This window comes from Pipistrellus hanaki (genome assembly GCF_964339955.1).
Source record: "Pipistrellus hanaki genome assembly, chromosome: 6".
Taxonomy (NCBI): domain Eukaryota; kingdom Metazoa; phylum Chordata; class Mammalia; order Chiroptera; family Vespertilionidae; genus Pipistrellus; species Pipistrellus hanaki.
In genome coordinates, this window is record NC_140508.1 from 36213127 (window position 1) to 36235055 (window position 21929).

The 21929-nt window shown below is 39.8% G+C and overlaps 1 protein-coding gene across 2 annotated transcripts in view; it reads right to left on the reverse strand.

Moving 5' to 3' along the window:
- Positions 1-21929, reverse strand: part of PIGU (phosphatidylinositol glycan anchor biosynthesis class U) — a 76450-nt gene that overhangs the window by 43313 nt on the left and 11208 nt on the right. For both annotated transcript variants that reach the window (XM_084888577.1, XM_084888578.1), the window contains exons 4-6: positions 21808-21870; positions 16893-17002; positions 14332-14432 (exon numbers count right to left, since the gene is read on the reverse strand). In XM_084888577.1, coding sequence (XP_084744703.1) covers positions 14332-14432; positions 16893-17002; positions 21808-21870 — 274 coding nt within the window. The remainder of the gene's footprint in view (positions 1-14331; positions 14433-16892; positions 17003-21807; positions 21871-21929) is intronic.

The following is a 21929-nucleotide window of genomic DNA, read 5'->3' on the forward strand; positions in this document are numbered from 1 at the left end:
AGCAACAGAAGAGAGCCTAGATGGTGCTGCTTTGGCTCTATAGAAACTTAAGAAGTGAGCCACACCAGGCTTCCTGGACTCATTTAAAAGTAAAAGTCACGTGACAGAAGTGGGCCAAGGCTTTTAGCTTATTGAAAAGTCAGAGAAAAGGGGGCCTTGGAGACAGGTTCAGGGGGTTGGCCCAGGATGAGCTGCCGCTGCTCCCCTGGTTGCAAGTCTTGTGGGGATCCTTAGAGTTTAGGAAAAAGAGAATAAAAGTTAATTCCCAAGAAAAGGAGGGGTACGGGTGTGCCCTAAGGCGAGCAGATTCCCGGCACTATTTTTATAACACCCTTCTTTATGTACTATCTTCAAGACGTGTTTCTTTTTCAAATTAACATTTACTTATTTATTTATTTATTTATTTATTTATTTATTTATTTATTTATTGTTACTCCTCACCCAAGGATATTTTCTCCATTGATTTTTTTTTTTTTTTTTAAGAGAGAGTGGAAGGGAGGGAGGGGAAGTGAGAGAGGAAAGGAGAGAGAAGCATCTACCATATGTGAGAAAGATATATCTATTGGTTGCCTCCCGCATGCACCCCAACAGGGCCAGGAATCAAACCTGTAATCCAGGTATGTGCCCTTGACCGGGAATTAAACCCAAGATCCTTTGGTACAAGGGCTGATGTTCTAACCACAGAGCAACACCGGCCCGGGCTTAAAATATATTAATTTTATTAATAATGTTTTCATTCTCTACATAAAATAAACCACTATGGAATCATTAAACATGATGGTATAAAAAATTTGCAATGACATGGAAAGATGTTTATAATCCCATTAAGTGAAGGTTACAAAAGAGATACATACTAGGATTTCTTTAAAAATATGCATAGCCGAAACCGGTTTGGCTCAGTGGATAGAGCGTCGGCCTGCGGACTGAAAAGTTCCAGGTTCGATTCCAGTCAAGGGCATGTACCTTGGTTGCTGGCACATTCCCAGTACGGGGTGTGCAGGAGGCAGCTGGTGGATGATTCTCTCTCATCGATGTTTCTAACTCTCAATCCCTCTCTCTTCCTCTCTGTAAAAAAATCAATAAAATATATTTTAAAAATATATGTATAAAAATATGCATAAACAGCTCTAGCCAGTTTGGCTCAGTAGAGAGAGCATTTGCCCCTAGACCAAAGGGTCCCATGTTCCATTCTAGTCAAGATTTCAGTTCAATCCCCAGCCCAGGTGCATGTGGGAGGCAACCAATCAATATGTTTCTTTCACATAGATGTTTCTCTCTGTCTCTCCCCTACCTTTCGACTTTCTCTCTCAAAACAAAAACAAACAAACAAAAAAAGGAAAAATATCCTTGGGTGAGGATTAACAAAAAAAAATATGGATAAACAATTTTATTAACCTGTGCTACCTCAATCAATAAAAATAAAAAATTATATTTTCAATAATAAAGAATTATAAAAATTTAAAAATATATGCATAAACAAACTTGTTTAAAAAGGCTAAAAGGCTAGGCAGCAAAGTTCACAGTAGTTATCTCTGTCTTGTGGGATTATGGATGATTTTTCATACCTTTGCTTCTATGTGTTTTCCAAATTTTCTATGATGACCATGCATTGTCTTTGCCATAAAGAAAAGACTGATTTCTTTTTCTTTTTTTCCCCCCAAAACACATAGCTATTCCCTTTCAGATGGCTTAAGATAACAGATTACCTTAAAGCAAGCATGTCAAACTCAAAGACTGACATGGCTAAATAAACATGGTTTAAGTTTATGTGGGCTGCAAAAAAACAAAAGCTTCAATTTTCATAGAAATATATGTTTATCTCAATAGAGACATGATGAATATAAAGGACTGAAATAAATGAGTAATCATTAACATAAAATAATAGAACAATTTAATAAAAATGTAAATATTTTCATGACCATTAACTTATCAGACACTGAATAACTGCACAAATTAGTAACCATACTGAAAATAAACCTATTTTTCTTGTTCTCTGAAAGTGAAATATTTCCTGTTGCGCACACCAAACAAATCAGTACAAGACTACTGACATGGCAATCGGCTGCTAAAATATTCACTGTTAGTATTAGTGGGGAGAAATGATGCGCCTGCACGTAAGGCACGTAAGGGAAATGAATGCAACAGGATTGTAGTAAACAGTCATTAGTGAACGCTGTGGTTTGTTAATAATTATGTATAACAAGATACTGTAAAAATTAAGTTACAAAACTTCCATTAAAATATTTATTACATACTGTTCTATTGGCTGGGCAGCAAAAATATTCGCTGTGGGCCACATGCAGCCCGCAGGCCACGAGTTTGGCACGCTTGCCTTAAAGCCTTGGCTAGAAAGGCCTCGCTTACAACAGGAGTTTCAAAGTAGCTTAGAAATCAGTATAGTGTAATTGATGGTCTAAGGCTAGTGCCCTATATAATGATAATGTTTCACTAAATGGCAGTATCCACGGTCATTCTTATTAGTGTGGGGTCACTGTTCACTGACTGACAGACATCCTCCTAACGGTGCTTCCCAACAGGAGAACTAGTCACCCCACTCAGTCCTCCCAGGAACTCCATCCCCATTTTACACGTAAGGGAACTGAAGAACAGAGAAGTTATTTGTCCAGGGTGACAACACTGGTGAGTAATAGAAATGGGGTTTGAACCCAGAGAGTCTCATTCCAGACCCCACATTCTTAAATTGCATCAATATGCTACCTTCTGGATCTCAATCTTGCTGTACCATAAAAATCACAATAAGCAGGGCAACTATTTGTTAAGCAAGTTCTGGTAAGGAAGCGTGTTAAGCATTTATAGTTCTCATTATTTCTTCACCAATCCAGGAGGCAAATACTATCTATGATCACATTGAAACTCTTGTGGCTGGGTAATTTGCCTAAGGTTAAATGCTGGTAACTAGAACAAGCAGGTTTTGAATCTGGGTTACTGTGACAAAACTCTACCCAAGGCTTTGTACTTGGGTCCCTGGCTCCTCTCTGACTCTCTCCATAGGAAGGGCCTTACCCTACAACAGTGATTTTCAACTGGTGTGCCTCAAGAAGTTTTAAAACATGCAATACCTGAATATTTAGACCTCTTTCCCCTTAGATTGTAAATAAGAATAATAATAATCACAGCCAATACAAAAATAGCTGTGAATGCAGTCTTGAATCCTAAATATATAGATCCTATAGCAGACTTGCATCTTATTAGACACATTGCAAAATAAGGTTGTTCTGATTGGTTAATTCTTGGTACGGGAAATTGTTATATACAAGTATAGGCACCTGATATTTTAAAATGTCACTTTGGAGCAAAAAGGATAGGAATTACTATTATTATTTTATAAATAAATCAAAATTGAAACTATTTTTGTTAGATCAACAAAAAATACATATATACTGAGTGGTCAGATTATGATGATCTCTGAAGGCATAATAATCTGGCCACACAGTGTATAACCTATATAATAAAAGGCTAATATGAAAGTTGTCCCCTCAACCAGGAGTTTGATCAATAGGCAGGCCATCCAACTGCCCATGTTCTCTCCCCCTGGCCAGGCTGGCTGGAACCCATCCCTGCACAAATTCATGCACCGGGCCTCTAAAAAACACACACACACACACACTGAGAGGCCAGATTATTATGCATTCAGAGATCATAATAATCTGGCCACTTAGTGCATATTGGTGTGCTGCAGAATTTTAGTAATTTAGTTATGTCAGCCATGAGATGAAAAAGGTTGAAAACCGCTGCTCTAGAGGAACCTCAGATGGAAATGATGGAATCCTCAGGCCTCAGGATCATCACTGCCATTGTTTTTCCAGGGCTGGGCTTCAGGAAGAAAAACTCTTGTTTTAACCTCCTCCCAGTGCTCCCCTAAAAGCCTCAGGAAGTCTATCAATCCTGAGTGATCTTTTTAAAAGGAGGGTATTATTGCCTGGCTGGTGTGGCTCAATGGTTGAGCACTGACCCATGAACTAGGAGGTCACATGCCCGGGTTGTGGGCTCCATCCCCAGTAGGGGGAGTGCAGGAGGCAGCCCATCCATGATTCTCTCTCATCATTGATGATTCTAGTTTTCGCTCCCTCTCCCTTTCCTTCTCTGAAATAAGTAAAAGCATTTTTTTAAAGGAGGATATTATTAAATAGGCACCTGATATTTATTAAGCACTGAGCACATGACCCTACACCATGCTTGCTTTATTTTTGTTTGTTTAATATATTTTTATTGATTTCAGAGAGGAAGGGAAATTGAGCCCTTAACCCAGGCATGTGCTCTGAACGGGAATCAAACCATGACCTTCTGGTTCATAGGTCAACACTCAACCACTGAGTCACACGGCACTGGGCAGTGCTTGCTTTTTTGTTAATTCTCAGCCGAGAACATGTTAGTGAGAAGAGGAGAGAAAGAGGAAGGGGGAGAAAGAGAGAGAGGAAGGGGGGAAAAAGATAGAAAAAAAAATCAGTGTGAGAGAGAAACATCAATTTATTGCCTCTCTTTTGCCCCAACCAGGGATCAAAACCATGACCCAGGTATGTCCTTGATTGGAAATTGAACCAGCCAACTGAACCACTCCAACCAGGACACCATGCTAAGTGTTTTATATGCACTTACACTGAATGCATGTATATGTATTTACATTCTCATTTACTCTATGCAGTAGGGACTGTTTGAATCCCCATGTTATAAACAAGGAAATGGAGGCCAAAAAAGTTAATGATTGGCTCAAGATGATGTAACCAGGAAGTGGTGGAGCTGGGATTGGCTACCTGGTCTGTTGACATCAGAGCAGCCTGAACTCCTAATCGTGCTGGACTGCCTCAATAGTAATCCTTCTTTTTTCTTGGGAAGCAAGTCTTGTCACAAGGCCTCCTCTAGTACAACAAGGAGAGTTGTAAGGCTCCTTAGGTGGCAAACCTTGAGAATTTATAGCCTGGAACATTTCATTATTGATAAATACCAACAATGTACAGGAGTACCTATTAACATTTGTCTGTTTTCCTTTTTAAAGCCTAATGAAGCCGAAACCGGTTTGGCTCAGTGGATAGAGCGTCAGCCTCGGACTGAAAGGTCCCGGGTTTGATTCCAGTCAAGGGCATGTACCTTGGTTGCGGGCATATCCCCGGTGGGGGGTGTGCAAGAGGCAGCTGATCGATGTTTCTCTCTCATCGATGTTTCTAACTCTCTATCCCTCTCCTCTCCCTGTCTCTCTGTAAAAAAATCAATAACATATATTTAAAAATAAATAAATAAAGCCTAATGAAGACTAGGATGGAGTATTTTCATTAGCTCACTGAGAGGCCGAGAATCCTAGACCAAAGCCCCTACCTTTGAAGTGAAACCCAAGCTACTCTACTAAACTAATATCAACCCTGCTCACAGACTGTTTCCCAGCCAATTCCCCAACAGGACATCACAATAGAATGCCTGGACCTTGTCCGGGCCTGTCACTCAGGATGTCCCAGGAAACCCTGGATGCCACAAAGGAAGCCAAGGTAGGACAAATAGGAGACAAGACAGAGCAACTGAGGCCACTCTCTTCTGCGGGGCACCTGCTATTTGGCAGTGTGGGGAGAGAGTTGCGAAGTGTGCTTCCACAGTCCCTGTTTTCTTGTTCACCAAGTTAATTTACTTATTAATTATGTGCTCACTGAAGAAACTTTGGAAAAAAATAGATATAGAATTTTTAAAAAAATATATTTTATTGATTTTTATACAGAGAGAAAGGGAGAGAGATAGAGTTAGAAACATCGATGAGAGAGAGTCATCGATCAGCTGCCTCTTGCACACCCCCTACTGAGGATATGCCCGCAACCAAGGTACATGCCCTTGACCGGAATTGAACCCGGGACCCTTCAGTCCCCAAGCCGACGCTCTATCCATTGAGCCAAACCGGTCCCGGCAGAAAATTTTTTTTTAATTATCCATAAAGTCACTATACGGAAACAAGTTACTCTTTCTGAATATATTTTCTCTTTTTGTTTGCACTTTAACATGATTGAGATTATATTTTATTAAAATATATAATTTTATAATCTGCTTTTAAAAAAGAATATTGTCATATAATTATTTTGCAACTATTTTTAAATATCATGTGCATGGGCACAATGTATTTAACTATATGAACAAACAGTGTTTTACTTAGCCTTTTCTCTACTTTGAAGTATTTTCCTGTCATCATAAATAATTGCATTTAATAACTTCACATCATAAAACTTTGTTTGTATGTCTACATTCCTTTAGAATAGATTCTCAAAAGTGAAATTAATAAATCAAAAGCACAAACATTTAAAGACTACTGTCAAACTGCTTGCCAATAGCGTTATATTAATACTAGTGGCCTGGTGCATGAAATCTGTTCAAGGAGCATGGGGGTGGGGGTGCTCTCAGCCCAGCCTGCACACTCTCCAATTGAGGACTCCTTGGGGGATGTCCAACTGCCCTCCCCTCCCCTGCTGGCCTGGTTTCCCAAAATTGCCCTCCCTTGCCAGCCTGATCTGGCCCCCAACTACCTCCCTTATTGGCCTGGTTGCCCCCAACTGTCCTGCCCTGTTGGCCTGATCCTGCCCTCAACTGCCCTCCCCTGCCGGCCTGATCTCGCCCCCAACTGCCCTTCTCTGCCAGCCAATTTGGTTCTGATTGGTTGGTTTCTATGCTAGTAAGTGTCAAAAGCTCCTCACAGTTGACCCAGATTTGGTTCTGACTGGTCAGTTTCTATGTCAGTAAGCATCAAAAGCTCTGCCTCCTAGGCAGCCATTGGCTCCTCACACTTCACCCAGATTTAGTTCTGATTGGTTGGTTTCTATGCCAGTTAGCATCTCTAGGCCTATCAACAGGGCCTGATCAGAAAGGTGAGCTGATCAGCAGCCCTGGAGGTGCGGCTGCTGGTGAAGCCTGGAGAGAAAGAGAGAGGCAAGTGCTGATCAACAGTTGCCACACAAGCTACGGATCAGACCCTGCCTCTCTCTTCAGGCCTCTCTCCATTCGCAGCCCCCTCAGCAGTCAGTGCTGGGTCGCTGTGCCTGCAGCCGCAGCAGTCAGTGCTGCAGGACTGACTACAAGACTGACTTCCAGTTGGTTGAACCTCCAGTCATGATGGACCCAGGGTTTTTATATATTCGGATATAAGTCAGCTTGCCCTGTAGGATAATGCCTATTTGGATAGCACCTTTGTCAGCACTGAAAGTTTTCTCCTAAAATCTTTGGCAACTTGAAATGGGAAAAATAAAGCCACTTCTCTGTTATTTCAATTTGCTTTTCTTTATTAATTATCTATGGAGTTGAATATTTTTTTCATGTTTTTCAATATAAATTTCCTCCATTTGTGAATTCTCCCAACTGTTTTATCTATTAAATAGTGAATTATTTCTTTATTAATTTTATTAAATATTTAAAGTATGTGGAATAAATATGAAATGAAAAATATGACTTGTAGATTTTATAAGTGAGCTAACCTCCTGTATCTTTTGTGTGTGTGTGTGTGTGTGTATCTACTTTTGTAGGAATTACTACTAATATACTCAGAGTTAAGAGTAGTTCAGAGACCTCACTAAAACAGAATTCTCCAAACATTTTAACAGATTAGAAATGTTATTTGTGATGCTCTCTACAGCTGCCAACAGTGAAAAATAACAAATGTCCAGCAAAAGAGAAGGCCTTGGACCCCATGACAAATATACTTGAGAAACAGAGGAGGTAGGGAAGGGTGATATCAGACTTCTCATTTTCTATGTTTGAATATCATTTTTCTTACCAAGTACTTAAACTCCTAAATTTTTAAAAACTAAATTTAGATTAAAAGTAAATGCAACTATGTGACCAACATCACACGATTCTTATGAAATACGTGATAAAAATAAAACAAAACTATATATATATATATATATATATATATATATATATATATATATATATACCATTACAAAAATGTCTATAAATTCATTTGACAGAAATCTGAAGTGATATAATAATTTTTTTTTCCTCCAAGTGACTAAAAACAATATAGCTGCAAAAAAATACATGTAAATTTTTACAGGTTTTCCCCCCAAACAAAACCTTTCCGTTGACTTAAAAGGTTATATAAAAGATGTATTTAAAATGGTATAATTTACATTTTTGTGTAAGACTTCTATTAAATGCATCTTCAGAGAGTATATCTTCAATATTTCTAGCTTTGCGAATGGCTGTTTTATTTTATTTTTAATATTTTTATTTATTTCAGGGAGAGAGAGAGAGAGAGAGAAACATCAATGATAAAAGAGAACCATCAATTGGTGGCTGACTCCTGCACGCCCCACCCTGGGAATTGAGACCACAACCTAGGTATGTGCCTGACCAGGAATCGAACCGTGACCTCCTGGTTCATAAGTTGATACTCAACCACTGAGTCACGCCGGCTGAGCTGCACATGACTATTTTAAAGGTGACATTTCCCAAGGCCAGAGCTCAGTCCCTTCTGCCCAGCTGTATTATATAATCCGTATTTTAATGGATACCAAATACCTTGATAAATGAGTCTACCTGAGCCTGGTGCTCTGCAAACAGTAAACAGTCCTCACTATTTCAAAGCACAATCTTCAGAACAAGACAATTCAGGTCATTTTAAGTAACCTGATAATAATAAGTTAATACTAAGTGGCTTACAAAAAGACCTAAGTCATCCTATATGCCACTCTAGAAAAGGTAAGTAAACTGCAAGTAAAAGGTTCTACTGAAAACTTGTTATTCTTTATTTCCTGAGTGTGCAAACTATTTAGCAATAATGTAAAAATAAGGACTCTCATACACTTCTTACCGGAGTGTAAATTGGTAAAACTCTTGAAGGCAATTTAGCAATAAATTTCAGAAATCCTAAAGAAGGTACATATCTAGTGACACAATAATTCTACTTCTAGGTCTTTATAAGAAAGTAATTGAACGTGATGTGAAAATTATTGTATGTTAATAAATTAATTTGTAGTATTATTTAAATATCTGAAAACTAGAAAATGAGCTAAATATTTAATTAGTAGATAAGTTGGTTAAAGAATCTCTATACATTCATCCATATAATCTACATTAATAAAAGAGAAAGATGCAAATTGACCATACCTTCACGATGCCCACCAGCCAATCAGGAGCATGCAAATTAATCCAACAAAGATGGCCGGTTAATTTGCATACACAGGCCCCAAGCAGGGGCAGGACACTTGCATCATCGCTATGGCGATGACGCATGCATTCCGCACTGCTCTAGCTGCTCCGGCCTCTGGGCAGCATGGGAAAATGGAAAGGCGGCTTCAGGCTGGAGTACGGGCAGAAAGGTGGGTCTGGGCTGCAGCAAAGGCAATGCCAGCAGCCATGGAAGAAGGCCCGTTCTTGCATGAATCTTTGTACATCGGGCCTCTAGTGGAATAACATACAGCCATTAAAAGCAACAGACTAGATGTTTCTTGACATGTATGGTAGGTTGTATTTTTGGCACGATTCTACACCCCTTTCTATGTCCAGGCCGTTTACCATGTAACTTTGCAGTGCCCTTCGATTGTGGGCAGGATGGAAGTCTCCACCCATGGGCTCAGCCATGTGTCATGTTTTGATTGCTGTGATGCAACAAGAAACATAAAAAGTGTATGCCTGACTGGGCTTGCTCACAGTTGTGCCTCTGCTATCACTATGACAAGAACATACCTACTTTCAACAATAAAGATAATTTTTTTTTTTTTTTTTTTTTTAAAGAACACACCTAAATTAGTCCCCTGGAAGATAACAGACATGTGGAGAAGAGTTCAGTCTAGTTTAACCAACTACACCTAGCTACTGATGCAGGAATGAGCCCTGATGAAACCAACAAACTGCCTTGCCACATCCAACCCAGACTAGAGGACCCATGTTGACTTACAGACATAGAAGCTACTGCTTATTGTTGCTCTAAGCCACTGAGATTTGAAGTGGTTTGTTGAATAACATTCTTGAGGTGATAGTTAATAGATACAATATTTAAAAGTTTGAAAGAAAAATGGATAGAAAAAATATGGAGATATATACTCCAAAGCTAACAGACTTCCAGTTAAAAAATGGTAGATTGGTCACATGTGTATCATCTCTCCAAAAAATTCACTTAAAATGACGATAAAAGAATAAAACTAGTCTTAAGCCACAAAACTAGTCTTAAGCCACTAGTCTTAAGCTACTATTTATTACATTTTATTTTGCTGTAAAAGGAGATTACAGCAAAATAAAATGTAATAAATAGTAGAAACATAAAGCAGGTAGAAGAAGGATAAATGACTGAGCAATGTGGAAGAAATTACAATTCAGGGATCTCGGAGAGGAATACCAATAAAAATAAAGCCAACCCACTCCAAAGAACTTCTGAGAAATTCATCACCTTGAAGGCATCAGATACTATGGAAGGTGAGGTAAGGTACAGAGATGAAAATCAAGCTGAAAAGTTATATACAGATCAGGCAGAACCTCAGGTCTCATCTTAACTATGTACACTCCAACTTCCAACTTTCTACTCCATCCAGAGACTACAGTTCTGGAGAATATTAACTGAAGAAGCACAGGTTTAGGGTGCACTTAGCATGGTAATGGGCTGAGGAGAAGTGTGGGCTGAAGAGAAATGAGATTATATAAAATCCATACGTTGCAATCTGCCACCTCCTCTGTTCCTACTCTCACAACTTCAATAGTTGGTCACATGAACCCCACCCCACTGCAACTCCAACTCTGTTACTATTGGGAAGAAAACTGGAAAATTCCTCTCTGGAAACAGTAAATAGTTTCAGAGAAAAAGAAAACCTATAAATGATTACATAAAGGGATACTTCCAACCAAAAAGGTCAACCCAATGCCCAATCTCCCTACAGCAAGAATGATCCATTAACAAGTCCTGCCCCTGCAGTCTCAAGTCATCATGTGAGTGCCTCACTCTTAAACATAAACAGACAGCCAAGGATCACCATAAATGAGAGAAAATCCTCCCAAAAGACGGAGCCTGAAAGAAACAGAAAAAGAAAGTGGTGGAGGGATGACAAAGAAGACAAAAAGACTATGCTTGAAACAGATGAGAACTGAGGGGGGGGGGGGGGGGGGAGGGGGCGTGAAGCTACTTCAAAAAATAATTGAGATCAAGAAAAAACTTAAAAATGAATTAGAAAATTTAAAAATTCAAGAGAAGAGTTAGAAGATAAAAACAAAGAAATATCCCAGAAAAAGAGAAAGTAAAAGAGCTGGAACTATCGATAGAAAATAAAATATACAGATTAAATCAATCAAGAAAGTCCAATATCTAATAGAACAAATAAGTGAACAGAGAAAACAGAGAATTTGAAAAAATAATATAGAAATACCTTCTGGAACTTAAGGATACTAGTCTCTACATTGAAAGGACATACCAATTGCCTAGCATGATGAATTAAGAAAGACCTATGTCAAGACATAGCATCATGAAATTTCAAAACACTAAGGATAAAAAAAAGGTCTTATATCTTTCAGAAAAGAAAATATAATGGCAGTCAACAGCTCAATAACAACCAGGATTCTAGAGGACAGTAAAGCAATGCCTTCAAAATTCTGAAGGAAAGGTTGTTCCAATCTAGAACTGTATACTCTGCCCCAACTATTAATTTGGTGCTGAACTAGAGCAAAAACATTTTTCAGACATAAAATGACTCAAGGTATGTATTTAATACACCCTTTCTTAGAAAACTACTCGAGAAACTACTTAGCAAAACAAAGAGAAAAAAATCAATAAAGGAGAGAAGAAATCCAGGAAATAAGGAATACAATGCAGGAGAATTATGAGAATTATAAAGAAAAGTCCCACAATAGCAGCTTTGCACCAGGCCTGGGCAACCACCAGGTCAGCTAGGGGCAAAACAGAGGATGCGTGAGGGAGGGCTCCAGAAAAATAATAGCACCGATAGACTATTTGAAGTCTTTAAGCATTTAAAAAATATATATATATTTTATTGATATTTTACAGAGAGGAAGGGAGAGAGATAGAGAGCCAGAAATGTCAATGAGAGAGAAACATCGACCAGCTGCCTCTTGTACACCCCCTACTGGGGATGTGCCCGCAACCAACGTACATGCCCTTGACTGGAATCGAACCCGGGACCCTTCAGTCCGCAGACCGACGCTCTACCACTGAGCTAAACCGGTTTTGGCTCTTTAAGCATTTTTTAAAAGTATTTTTAGGCACTTGACAGATCTAGGGAAGCAACTGGAGGGGGAAAAAAGAATTATTGACCACAGGAAACATAAAAGATTGTATAAGAAGGAAAAAGTAATCTTAATTACTATTTTGCCCAGTAGTAAATAATATCTACAGTGTCATAGAATACAGATACCAATTACTGATTTAATCAAAATTGTGGCATAACTCCTTGAATAAAATGAGGTAAAGGGAAAGTGGAGATATTGGTACAAAAAGCTAAATCTTTATCTTCTATGAGAATAGAATTGATGTCTAAAATTTATAATTCATTAAATAGCAATATGAAGTCTTATTTAGAAATATGGAAGTAAACACTAGCAAAAGCCAGAAGAAATGCTATGAACAAGTTAAACTACAGGTAAAAAGAGAGAGGCAGAGGGGCTGCCATCTCATTTAGAAAATTATAAGCCATTTAGAAAATATTTTTTTCTAATCTTAACAGTAACTCTCTGAATGATAGAATTTTGAGAAAAATTTTAAAGAACTGTTTTTGATTTTTAAAGAGAGAGAGAGAAACATCGCTGTGAGGGTGTAACATCCATTGAACCAGCAACCTTTTGGTGCACACGACAACGCCCAACTGAGCTACATAGGCCAGGGCTCGAGATGTTTTGTTTTATTGTTTTAAATATATTTTTATTGATTTCAGAGAAGAAGGGAGAGGGAGAGAGAGAGAGAAATATTAATGACGAGGAAGACTCGTTGTTTGGCTAACTCCTGCATGCCCCCTATTCGGGACCAAACCAAGGGCCTCTTAGTCCATGGGATGATGCTCCATCTAATGAGCCACCAGCTGGGCCAGGGCTCAAGATGTTTAAATAAATCTTTATTTCGGCTTAGACATAAACACTGATGAAAGAGAAACATCGATAGGCTGCCTCCTGCATGTCCCGCCTGGGGATTGAGCCCAAAACCTGGCGTGTTTCCTGACCAGGAATCAAACTGTGACCTCCTACTTCACAGGTTGACACTCATCCACTGAGGCACACCAGTGAGCTGTATTTTTTTTAATTTTTTAAAATATATTTTATTGATTTTTTACAGAGAGGAAGAGAAAGGGATAGAGAGTTAGAAACATCAATGAGACAGAAACATCAATCAGCCGCCTCCTGCACACCCCCAAGCCCCTCTGGGGATGTGCCCGCTACCAAGGTACATGCCCCTGACCGGAATCGAACCTGGGACCCTTCAGTCCGCAGGCCGACGCTCTATCCACTGAGCCAAACCGGTTTCGGCTGTAATTTTTTTTTGTAGTTCTTTTTTTTTTTTTTTTTTAGAAGTTTTTTTAAAAAAATATATTTTATTGATTTTTTACAGAGAGGGAGAGGGAGAGAGAGTTAGAAACGTTGATGAGAGAGAACATTGACCAGCTGCCTCTTGCACACCCTCTACTAGGGATGTGCCTGCAACCAATGTACATGCCCTTGACTGGAATCGAACCTGGGACCTTTCAGTCCGCAGGCCGACGCTCTACCACTGAGCCAAGCCGGTTCGGCTGTAGTTCTTTTTTTTAATTGGATTTATTGGGGTGACTCTGCTTAATAAGATCATACAGGTTTCAGGTGTACAATTCTTTAACACATCATGTGTACACTGCATTGTGCAAGCACCATTCAAAGTCAAGTCTCTTTCCCCCACCATTTATTCTCCCTTTGTCCTCTTCCACCGCCCCACCCCTCTTTCCCTCTGGCAGTCACCATAATGTCTGTTTTCGTTTTCATTTTGCTTAATGCCTTCATCTTTTCCACCCAGTCCGCTAACCCTCCTCCCCTCTGACAGCTGTCAGTCTGCTTTAAGTATCTATGGGTTGTTTGTTAATTTATTTTGTTCTTTAGACTCCACATATAAGTGAAATCACATGGTATTTGTCTTTCTCTGCCTGGCTTTATTTCACTTGGCTTACTCTCCAGGTCCATCCACAGTGTCCCAAAAGGTAAGATTTCTTTTTTTTTTTTTTAATAGCTGAGTAGTATTCTATTGTAAATGTACCACAGCTTTTTTATCCACTCATACTTGTGTAATTAAAAAAAAAAAATTTAAGTGTTGCATTGTGTTTTTTAAAAATCCACAATGTGTTACAATACTCTACAAAAACCAGGGCTGGTACTTTCTGGGTGTCTTACCTTTTATCGTGGTCAGAATGAAGAAAGCAATGAGGGCATTGTTGATGGCGCAGGTAGACTTGGCAACACAAGATAAGATCGTGTAGGGATTTAAGAGATAGCTGGGGAAAAGCACACATATTTGGTATTAGTAATCCTGGTCAAAGGACCAGAGAGTCTATGTCACTATATCCAGAAAATTAAAGAGATTTACTATAAACATACTCAAGGGGAGGCAGCTTCTTAGAAATGAGTTCTCCTAAGTAAAAGAGAATGGAGTGGGCTTGAGGCCAATGCGTAAAAGGCACTGAACTTTCACTCCTTTTTCTGTGCTATGTGATCTATAGAAAACTGTCTTATTTAAGCACTAGAAGCCCAGCGCAGAAAATCGTGCGGCCCCACCCACCCATAAGCGTCTCACCAAGCCCACCTCACCACGCCCCACCCGCCTGCTGCCGGCCTGCCCACCACCCACCGTCTTGCTGCGATCGGAGCCTGTGGGTATGCCGGGGAGGGACCGAGAGATGCTCCATGCACTTAATGGTGACCGGTTGTTTGGTCGTTATGGTGTTAGGGCCACTGGCTTTTTATAATATATTACAAAGATCCTATAAACTAGCAATAACATTATTCCTGTTTCGCAGATGAGGAAGCTGAGACTCAGTTATTAATTAACTTGCCCAAGGTTCACAAGCTAATGAATATATTAAAAATTAGGTCTCTTCAGCTCTAAAGCTATATTTTTTTCTACTACCTCAAACTTCAAAATGATAAAATTACACCAATTTCCCCATAATCATATGTCTTAGGAATGCTACATGCACCTCTGAAAACCAAAAAAGTACTTTTCCTCAGTCAGGTTCCTAAGCTATGACACAGGACACCCCAGTTCAATGGCAGAGCAGCTTGGATTTAGCCCTCTTGGTGGTAAAACAGTGTCCACGAGCCAAGACCCCGAGGGCGGGATAAGTTATCTGCTGACTCCGACAAGCTAGTTCCACAGAACTTCACAGGCACCTGAACTTCCACTAGGATGGCACTGAGCTGAAACATGTAGTCTTTTCTTGAGATGAAAAGGAATGGACTAAGAAAATGAATTCGAAATGAATAAGGAAAGCTCATATACTCATAATGGATTATTATTTTTATTTATTTCTATCTTGCTTCCACAAAAGATTAGAGGTGACTCAAATAAGAACCGAGAATAAAAAATAGCAGTAAAATAAAAACAGAAATAAAGAAACAAGACCAGGGAAAACATGAATAAAAGGAGAAAGTGAAGGCCAGGGAAAGAAGACCCAATTTGTCTTCAACAGCACCATAATAATCAGCTTCAAATCTGGCTCTGCGTTTCCTGGCAGACTGTGTGAAAAGGGAGACCAGTTACATAATTCTGATTATCAGATAGGAAGAAACATACCAGTGTCTCAGGGAGATTATAATTATTATTTACAAATAAAGACCTTAAATCCAATACCTCCCAGGGCTGTAACACTAGCAGTTCTAAAGACAAAGGCCTAGAAATTGTTGGTGTGTGTTTTTCCAGCAATGACAGATAGGCTTATTACACAACCTTTAAAGAAATGGCTGCTGCTATTACAAAACTACCCTCAGGAGACATATTAATCCATAAGGGACTAATAGTGTCCTTAAACCTCTGGTTCTATTAAATAGTTCCCAGCAATATTTCTAAAATACATAGATATGAACTGATACCTCAAAACTGGTGGTGGTGGTGGGAGGGAACCATTTCTAAGTAGAAGATGATGTTTAAGAGGCAGCTACACAGCCAACTCTCTGGACTACTGAACAGGAGATTCACACACAGGCAGAGGGTTGAATAAACTGTCCTCAGAAGGCTCCTTCTAATTCTAAAGTTCTAAGGTCATGTTTTTCCATGAGGAAACTTGTCTGACTTGTTTAATGTGTATCCCTAAAACTAGTATATTATTAATATTCAATGACTATTAGTTGGTGGAATAATTATTCACATTTGCCTATCTCAGGCATATAAACGGGAATAACCTGAAAGAATTAATCTTACTGACAGCACGGAATACTCCTAAGGCACTCTTTCACAGAGCCTCCGTAGTTTCGCTCTCCCACACCGGTCACCCTTTTAGGCATCTGGGATGGGTCTGTTTGGAACTGTACTTGTTTTCTGACAAACGGGGGGCTAACTTGTACATGAAGGATAAAAGCTGCTGAAAACAACAACCACATAAAGACCAGAATTTTATTTAATCCACTTATCACAACTGAAGAAGGATCTTTTTTTTAATTTTTTTTTTAAAGAAACACACAGTGGTTACAAGTAGGCTAGAGCTCAGATCAGCATAGAGTGAAAAAGAATCTGTGAAGGGTGGATTGTGCGTGTTCCTGTATGAGGCTTTGTCCCAACAGAGAAAGAATGGCTCTGTCTCTTTTGCTGGCCAGAACCCCAGTTGTGCAACAGAACTACAGCAAATACTTGATGACTAAGACTGCAAATCTCCAAAAATACAACAAACAACATGAGAAAGTCTCATCAGATTTTCCTCGCATTTGCTGGCACTGAGCCTGTTTTGTCAGAGAATACTTACAACAGGGCCACTTTCAGAGGGATGTAACGCATTTCCATTGGCGTTCGGATGAGCTCGGCCACATCTGGGGCATACTGGTCTAGTTCAAGGAGGAGTTTCTGCTTTTTAAACTGGAAAGAATGACAAAACACATGAAACAAATTACTTTCTGTTGCTTTGAGGATGAAAACAAAAGTCCTGCCATGACCCACGTGGCCCCACCTCTCCAGGCGCATCTCATGCCCACTCCCCCCACCTCTCACTTTCTGAGTTCAGATATCATGAGCATACCAGGCCCCTCCTGCTCCCAGGCCTTTCTTTACATTTAACCTGGAACAACCTCTGCTCTTACCCTAGTGAACTCCACACAGACCTGAGTAAAATAATCTCTTTCTCAGCGAGGCACATTCACCCCCACCTCGATTGGGTAAAATCTCCCCATTATGCACATTGTTTCATAGCACTGTTCAGTTATAACTTTCTTAAAAATGTATGTGACTAATATGCGGTTCCCTCACTAGACTATGAGTTCCACAGGGTAGGGACAGTGTTTATTGCCAATACCTGGCACAGTGAGCAAAGGATAAACACCCGTTGGATGGTTATATGAATGACTAGGTGGCAAAGCAAAGTTCTTATTCATTCTGAAGTCATTATCAGTGGCCTAAAGACTGCAAAGTCCCATCAGCAAAGTGAAATGTTTTCATGCAAAGTGAAATGGTCCCTTGAATGTCACAGTATCCTGAGTTTTCTTCTGCGCTCTCTTGTTTCAAGTTGTTGACTTCCAAAGAGGAAGTGGGGAATGGCCAGGATGAAGAGGAAGAGGCTGGGCATGGCTGGGCAGCTGGATGGGGAAGAGGGAGTGAGATGGGGGTGGAAAGCTTTGCCTTACCCTGGTATGTCCCAACAAGTTCACAGGTGTGTTCCAGAATGAAAAAGGGTTAGGCAACCTTATAAGTAAACATGGGTCAGACTATAGATGGAAAAAGTCTTTGAACCTAAAATGGGTAGCCTTGCTCATTTAATGATCAGAGAATCTTATTTAGACCATATAAAATCAATGCTGCAACCTATTATAAAATACAGTAATTCAGAGCAGCCAAAGTAGCTAGCACTTAACTATGTGAGTAAAGATTCAATGATGAAAATGACAGGTGACAACAGAATATATACTGCATTGTACCATTTATATAAAGTTAAAAGCATGAAAAAAAAATCACTACATGTGATTTAGGGATATTACACGGCCATGTGTAGAAATAATAAATGCAGAAGTCAGAACAGTGGTAACTGGTGAGAGGGGGAGTAAGGAGATGAAAGTTTATTTTTTGGCTCTATGTGTAATGGTTTATTTTTTAAGCCAAAATAGATTCATAGCATGTATTTTTAAAATATATTTTATTGATTAATGAGAAGAAGAGAGAGGGAGAGAGAGAGAGAAACGTCAGTGATGACAGAGAATCACTGATCCGCTGCCTCCTGAATGCCCACACTGGGGATCAAGCCCGCAACCAGGGCATATGCACTTATCGTGAATCAAACCATAGGTTGATGTTCAACCACTGAGCCATGCCAGTTGAGTGTATTATTCTTTATAAATTTTCTCATATCTTAGATATTAATAATTTAAAAATTTTAAGTAAAAAAAAAAAAAATCATCTTTCAGTTCAAAAGAAATTCAAAGAATCATCACAGGAATACAAGTAACCCCAGATTTCTTATATAACTTAAGCTAGAGGCATAATCAGAAAACCTGAACAAACTTCAAACTTCAAAAAACCTCTCTTTGATCATCTCTGAAAGTCCAAGTTAAGTTGTAGGAATTATCATCAGTAAAACTTATGCTGCCATGCACAGTTGGGTTTGTTTAATTAAACGGACAAAATATAGACTACGGAGTAGCAGTGGTAGAACTGAGGCCCCGCTAGCTAAGGATTCTGGAGTTCTGTGGCACAAAGAAGGCCCCCTGAAGGGTGTGAGATCCAGGAAACGTAGGGAGTTCATATAGGAGCAATTTAGTCTCGCTGGAGTATGATATGGGCTCATTCTGAAAAAGTGGGGAAGATTTGGAGGAAGACATGTGCCAATACTCTATCTAAACCAACCACAGTTTATTAGTATCGTCAAAATCTGCCATTTAGAATGAGTTAATTTTTAACATAGTTTATTTTTTAAAATATATTTTTATTAATTTCAGAGAGGGAGGGAAGAGAGAGATAGAAACATCAATGAGGAGAAAGAATCCTTGATTGGCTACCTCTTGCATGCCTCCTACTGGGGAAAGAGCCTGCAACCCGGGCATGTGCTCTAGACTGGAATCGAACCTGGGACCCTTCAGTCTGCAGGCCGATGGATGCTCTACCCAATGAGCCAAACTGGGTAGGGCAATTTTTGACATAGTTTAAATGAAATTCTTATTCTGACCACATAACCAAATGTTCGAATAAGCTGAATTCTGAGGATGAAGAAACAAAACTACCGTATTTTCCGGCGTATAAGACGACTTTTGAAACGAAAAAAAGTCAACCGAAAATCGGGGGTCGTCTTATACACCGGGTATATCCCGAAAAACATCTCGATATGCCGCTAAACGAATTTTCCAACTCGATCCCAAAAATCGTCTGGATATGCCGATAAACGAATTTTCCAACTCGATCCCGCACCAATCACTGCAAGGCTGCTCGGACCACCTCTCTAACTCAGCCAATCCAAGCAGGCTTTTTATGCATACAAATTATACATGTTCTGTACCCGAAGCTACACTGTGTTCTAGTAAAAAGCCTGCTCAGAGTCAGGGAGGCGGTTTATTAAAAAAAGAACTGGTGTTGCCTCGGAAGTGGGGGGTAGTCTTATACAGCGAATACAGGGCTAACCTTTGTTTTAATGTAAAATTAGGGGTCATCTTATACGCCCGGTCATCTTATACACCGGAAAATACGGTATTCCAAAATTTAAGTCGGTGCCAATGATAACAGAATGTCTTGGTGTGCTAAAAAACAAGGTAGTGACAATTAGCTCATTTGGGCTTTGGTTTCCCTCTTTAAATCACACAGAGAAAAAAAAATTAAAAATCTCTATCTGTTTCCATATAAATTAGGAAACAAGTTATTGCCAAAACTGGTTTGGCTCAGTGGATAGAGCATCGGTCTGCGGACCGAAAGGTCCCAGGTTCGATTCCAGTAAAGGGCATGTACATTGGTTGCGGGCATATCCTCGGTAGGGGGTGTGCAGGAGGCAGCTGGTCAATGTTTCTCTCTCATTGATGTTTCTAGCTCTCTATCCCTCTCCCTTCCTCTCTGTAAAAATCAATGAAATATATTAAAAAAGAAAAAAAGAAAAATTATTGATGCATGAAGCCAACAATATTCTCCTTGAATTTTCTGTCACATAAACTAGTGAACTCGCCCAGCCCATGTAGCTCAGTGGTTGAGAATCAACCTATGAACCAGGAGGTCATGGTTCAATTCACACACATACAGTTGAGGGGACCAGGCCTGCAAGGGAGGGCAGTTGAGAGGGACCAGGCCTGCAAGGGAGAGCAGTTAGGGGTGACCGGGTTGGCAGAGGAGGGCAGTTGTGGGGACCAGGCCTGTAGAGGAGGGAAGTTGGGAGGGACCAGGCTTGCAAGGGAGGGCAGTTCGGGGACCAGGCCTGCAGGGGAGCAGTTAGGCGTCAATCAGGCTGGCAGGGGAGTGGTAAGGGGGTGATCAGGCAGGCAGGGAGGCAGGCAGGCAGGCGAGCGGTTGGGAGCCAGCAGTCCTGGATTGTGAGAAGGATGTCTGACTGCCTGTTTAGGCCCGATCCCTCCTAAACGGGCAATCAGGCATCCCTCGAGGGGTCCCAGATTGGAGACGGTGCATGTTGAGGGACCTCCCTTGTGCATAAATTTCGTGCACCAGGCCTCTAATTGCTAACAAGTATCTAAAATGTAGTTCTTAATCATTTAGGGTAGGAATTAAGAACTCTTTGAGCACTGTTAACAATTATGAACTCTCCACATGAAAAAAAATGACATATCCACATACATATACAAATTTTCATACCACCTCAAGGGTTTCATAGACCTAATAAGGGACCCCAAGTAAAAAACTCTCAGTCTAGATATTTTAACAGTGTCTCTGAGGTCTAAAATTCTGTAATTCACCATTTCATTTGTTACTGATGACAGTGCTACAGAAAGGTAGACTATTTCTGGTTCTATTACTTGGTAACAGAAGTGAAAATGAACCACAGACAGACAACACTAATGGGATGCAGCCTTCTCTCACCCTGGTCTAAATCTCAGTGGCTCTCAGCCAATCAAGGAGGACTGCAGCCAATTTTTAAAATAACTACATAGATAGTACACATGGTTAATCTGTTAACTCTCTCAGAACCAAGGAAAATGAAAATTGTCCCACTATACAATTCTCCTTGGCCATTACATATGGATTAAAACTAAAGTTTGCATCAACACTTTCAACAGGTGTTTAATATATGCCAATTTTTCCAATTAAGATTGCTCTCTGCAGAGAAATAGAAGCTTCACTAGGAATCTGATTTTACCTCAGATAGGCATAGCACAGTGAGTTAAAAGCTGTATTAATTTTCCTCTGTAAAAAAACAAAACTGGTGAAAGGTATGGAATAATTTTTAAGAGTCCTCACTAATATAACTGGGGTTCAATTCCACTTGCTCCAAAAAGTCTGAACTGGCCCAGGTAAGAGGATATTAAGCTACAAAGATTAAACGAATCTTTCTGTATCTATTAGTAAAGTTGTCTTGTTCAGCTATTCCAGGCCTGGCTGAACAAGCCAGAGCTGCACTCCCACATCTCAGTGTCTTAACACATGTTGTATCCTTAAGTACGTACATGCATGACCTTTGATCTTCTTAATAACAGATACCAGCAGGTTACCAGATTCTGTAAGTTTTGTCCAACACACTGACTACTCACCACAACTTTATTGAAGTCCTGGATTGCAAAATACAGGGCAATGGCAGTGAGTGCATCAGTTATCTGTTAAGAGAAGCAATAGTAACAGGAAATGAACCCAATTAGTGTGAGAATAAAGGAAT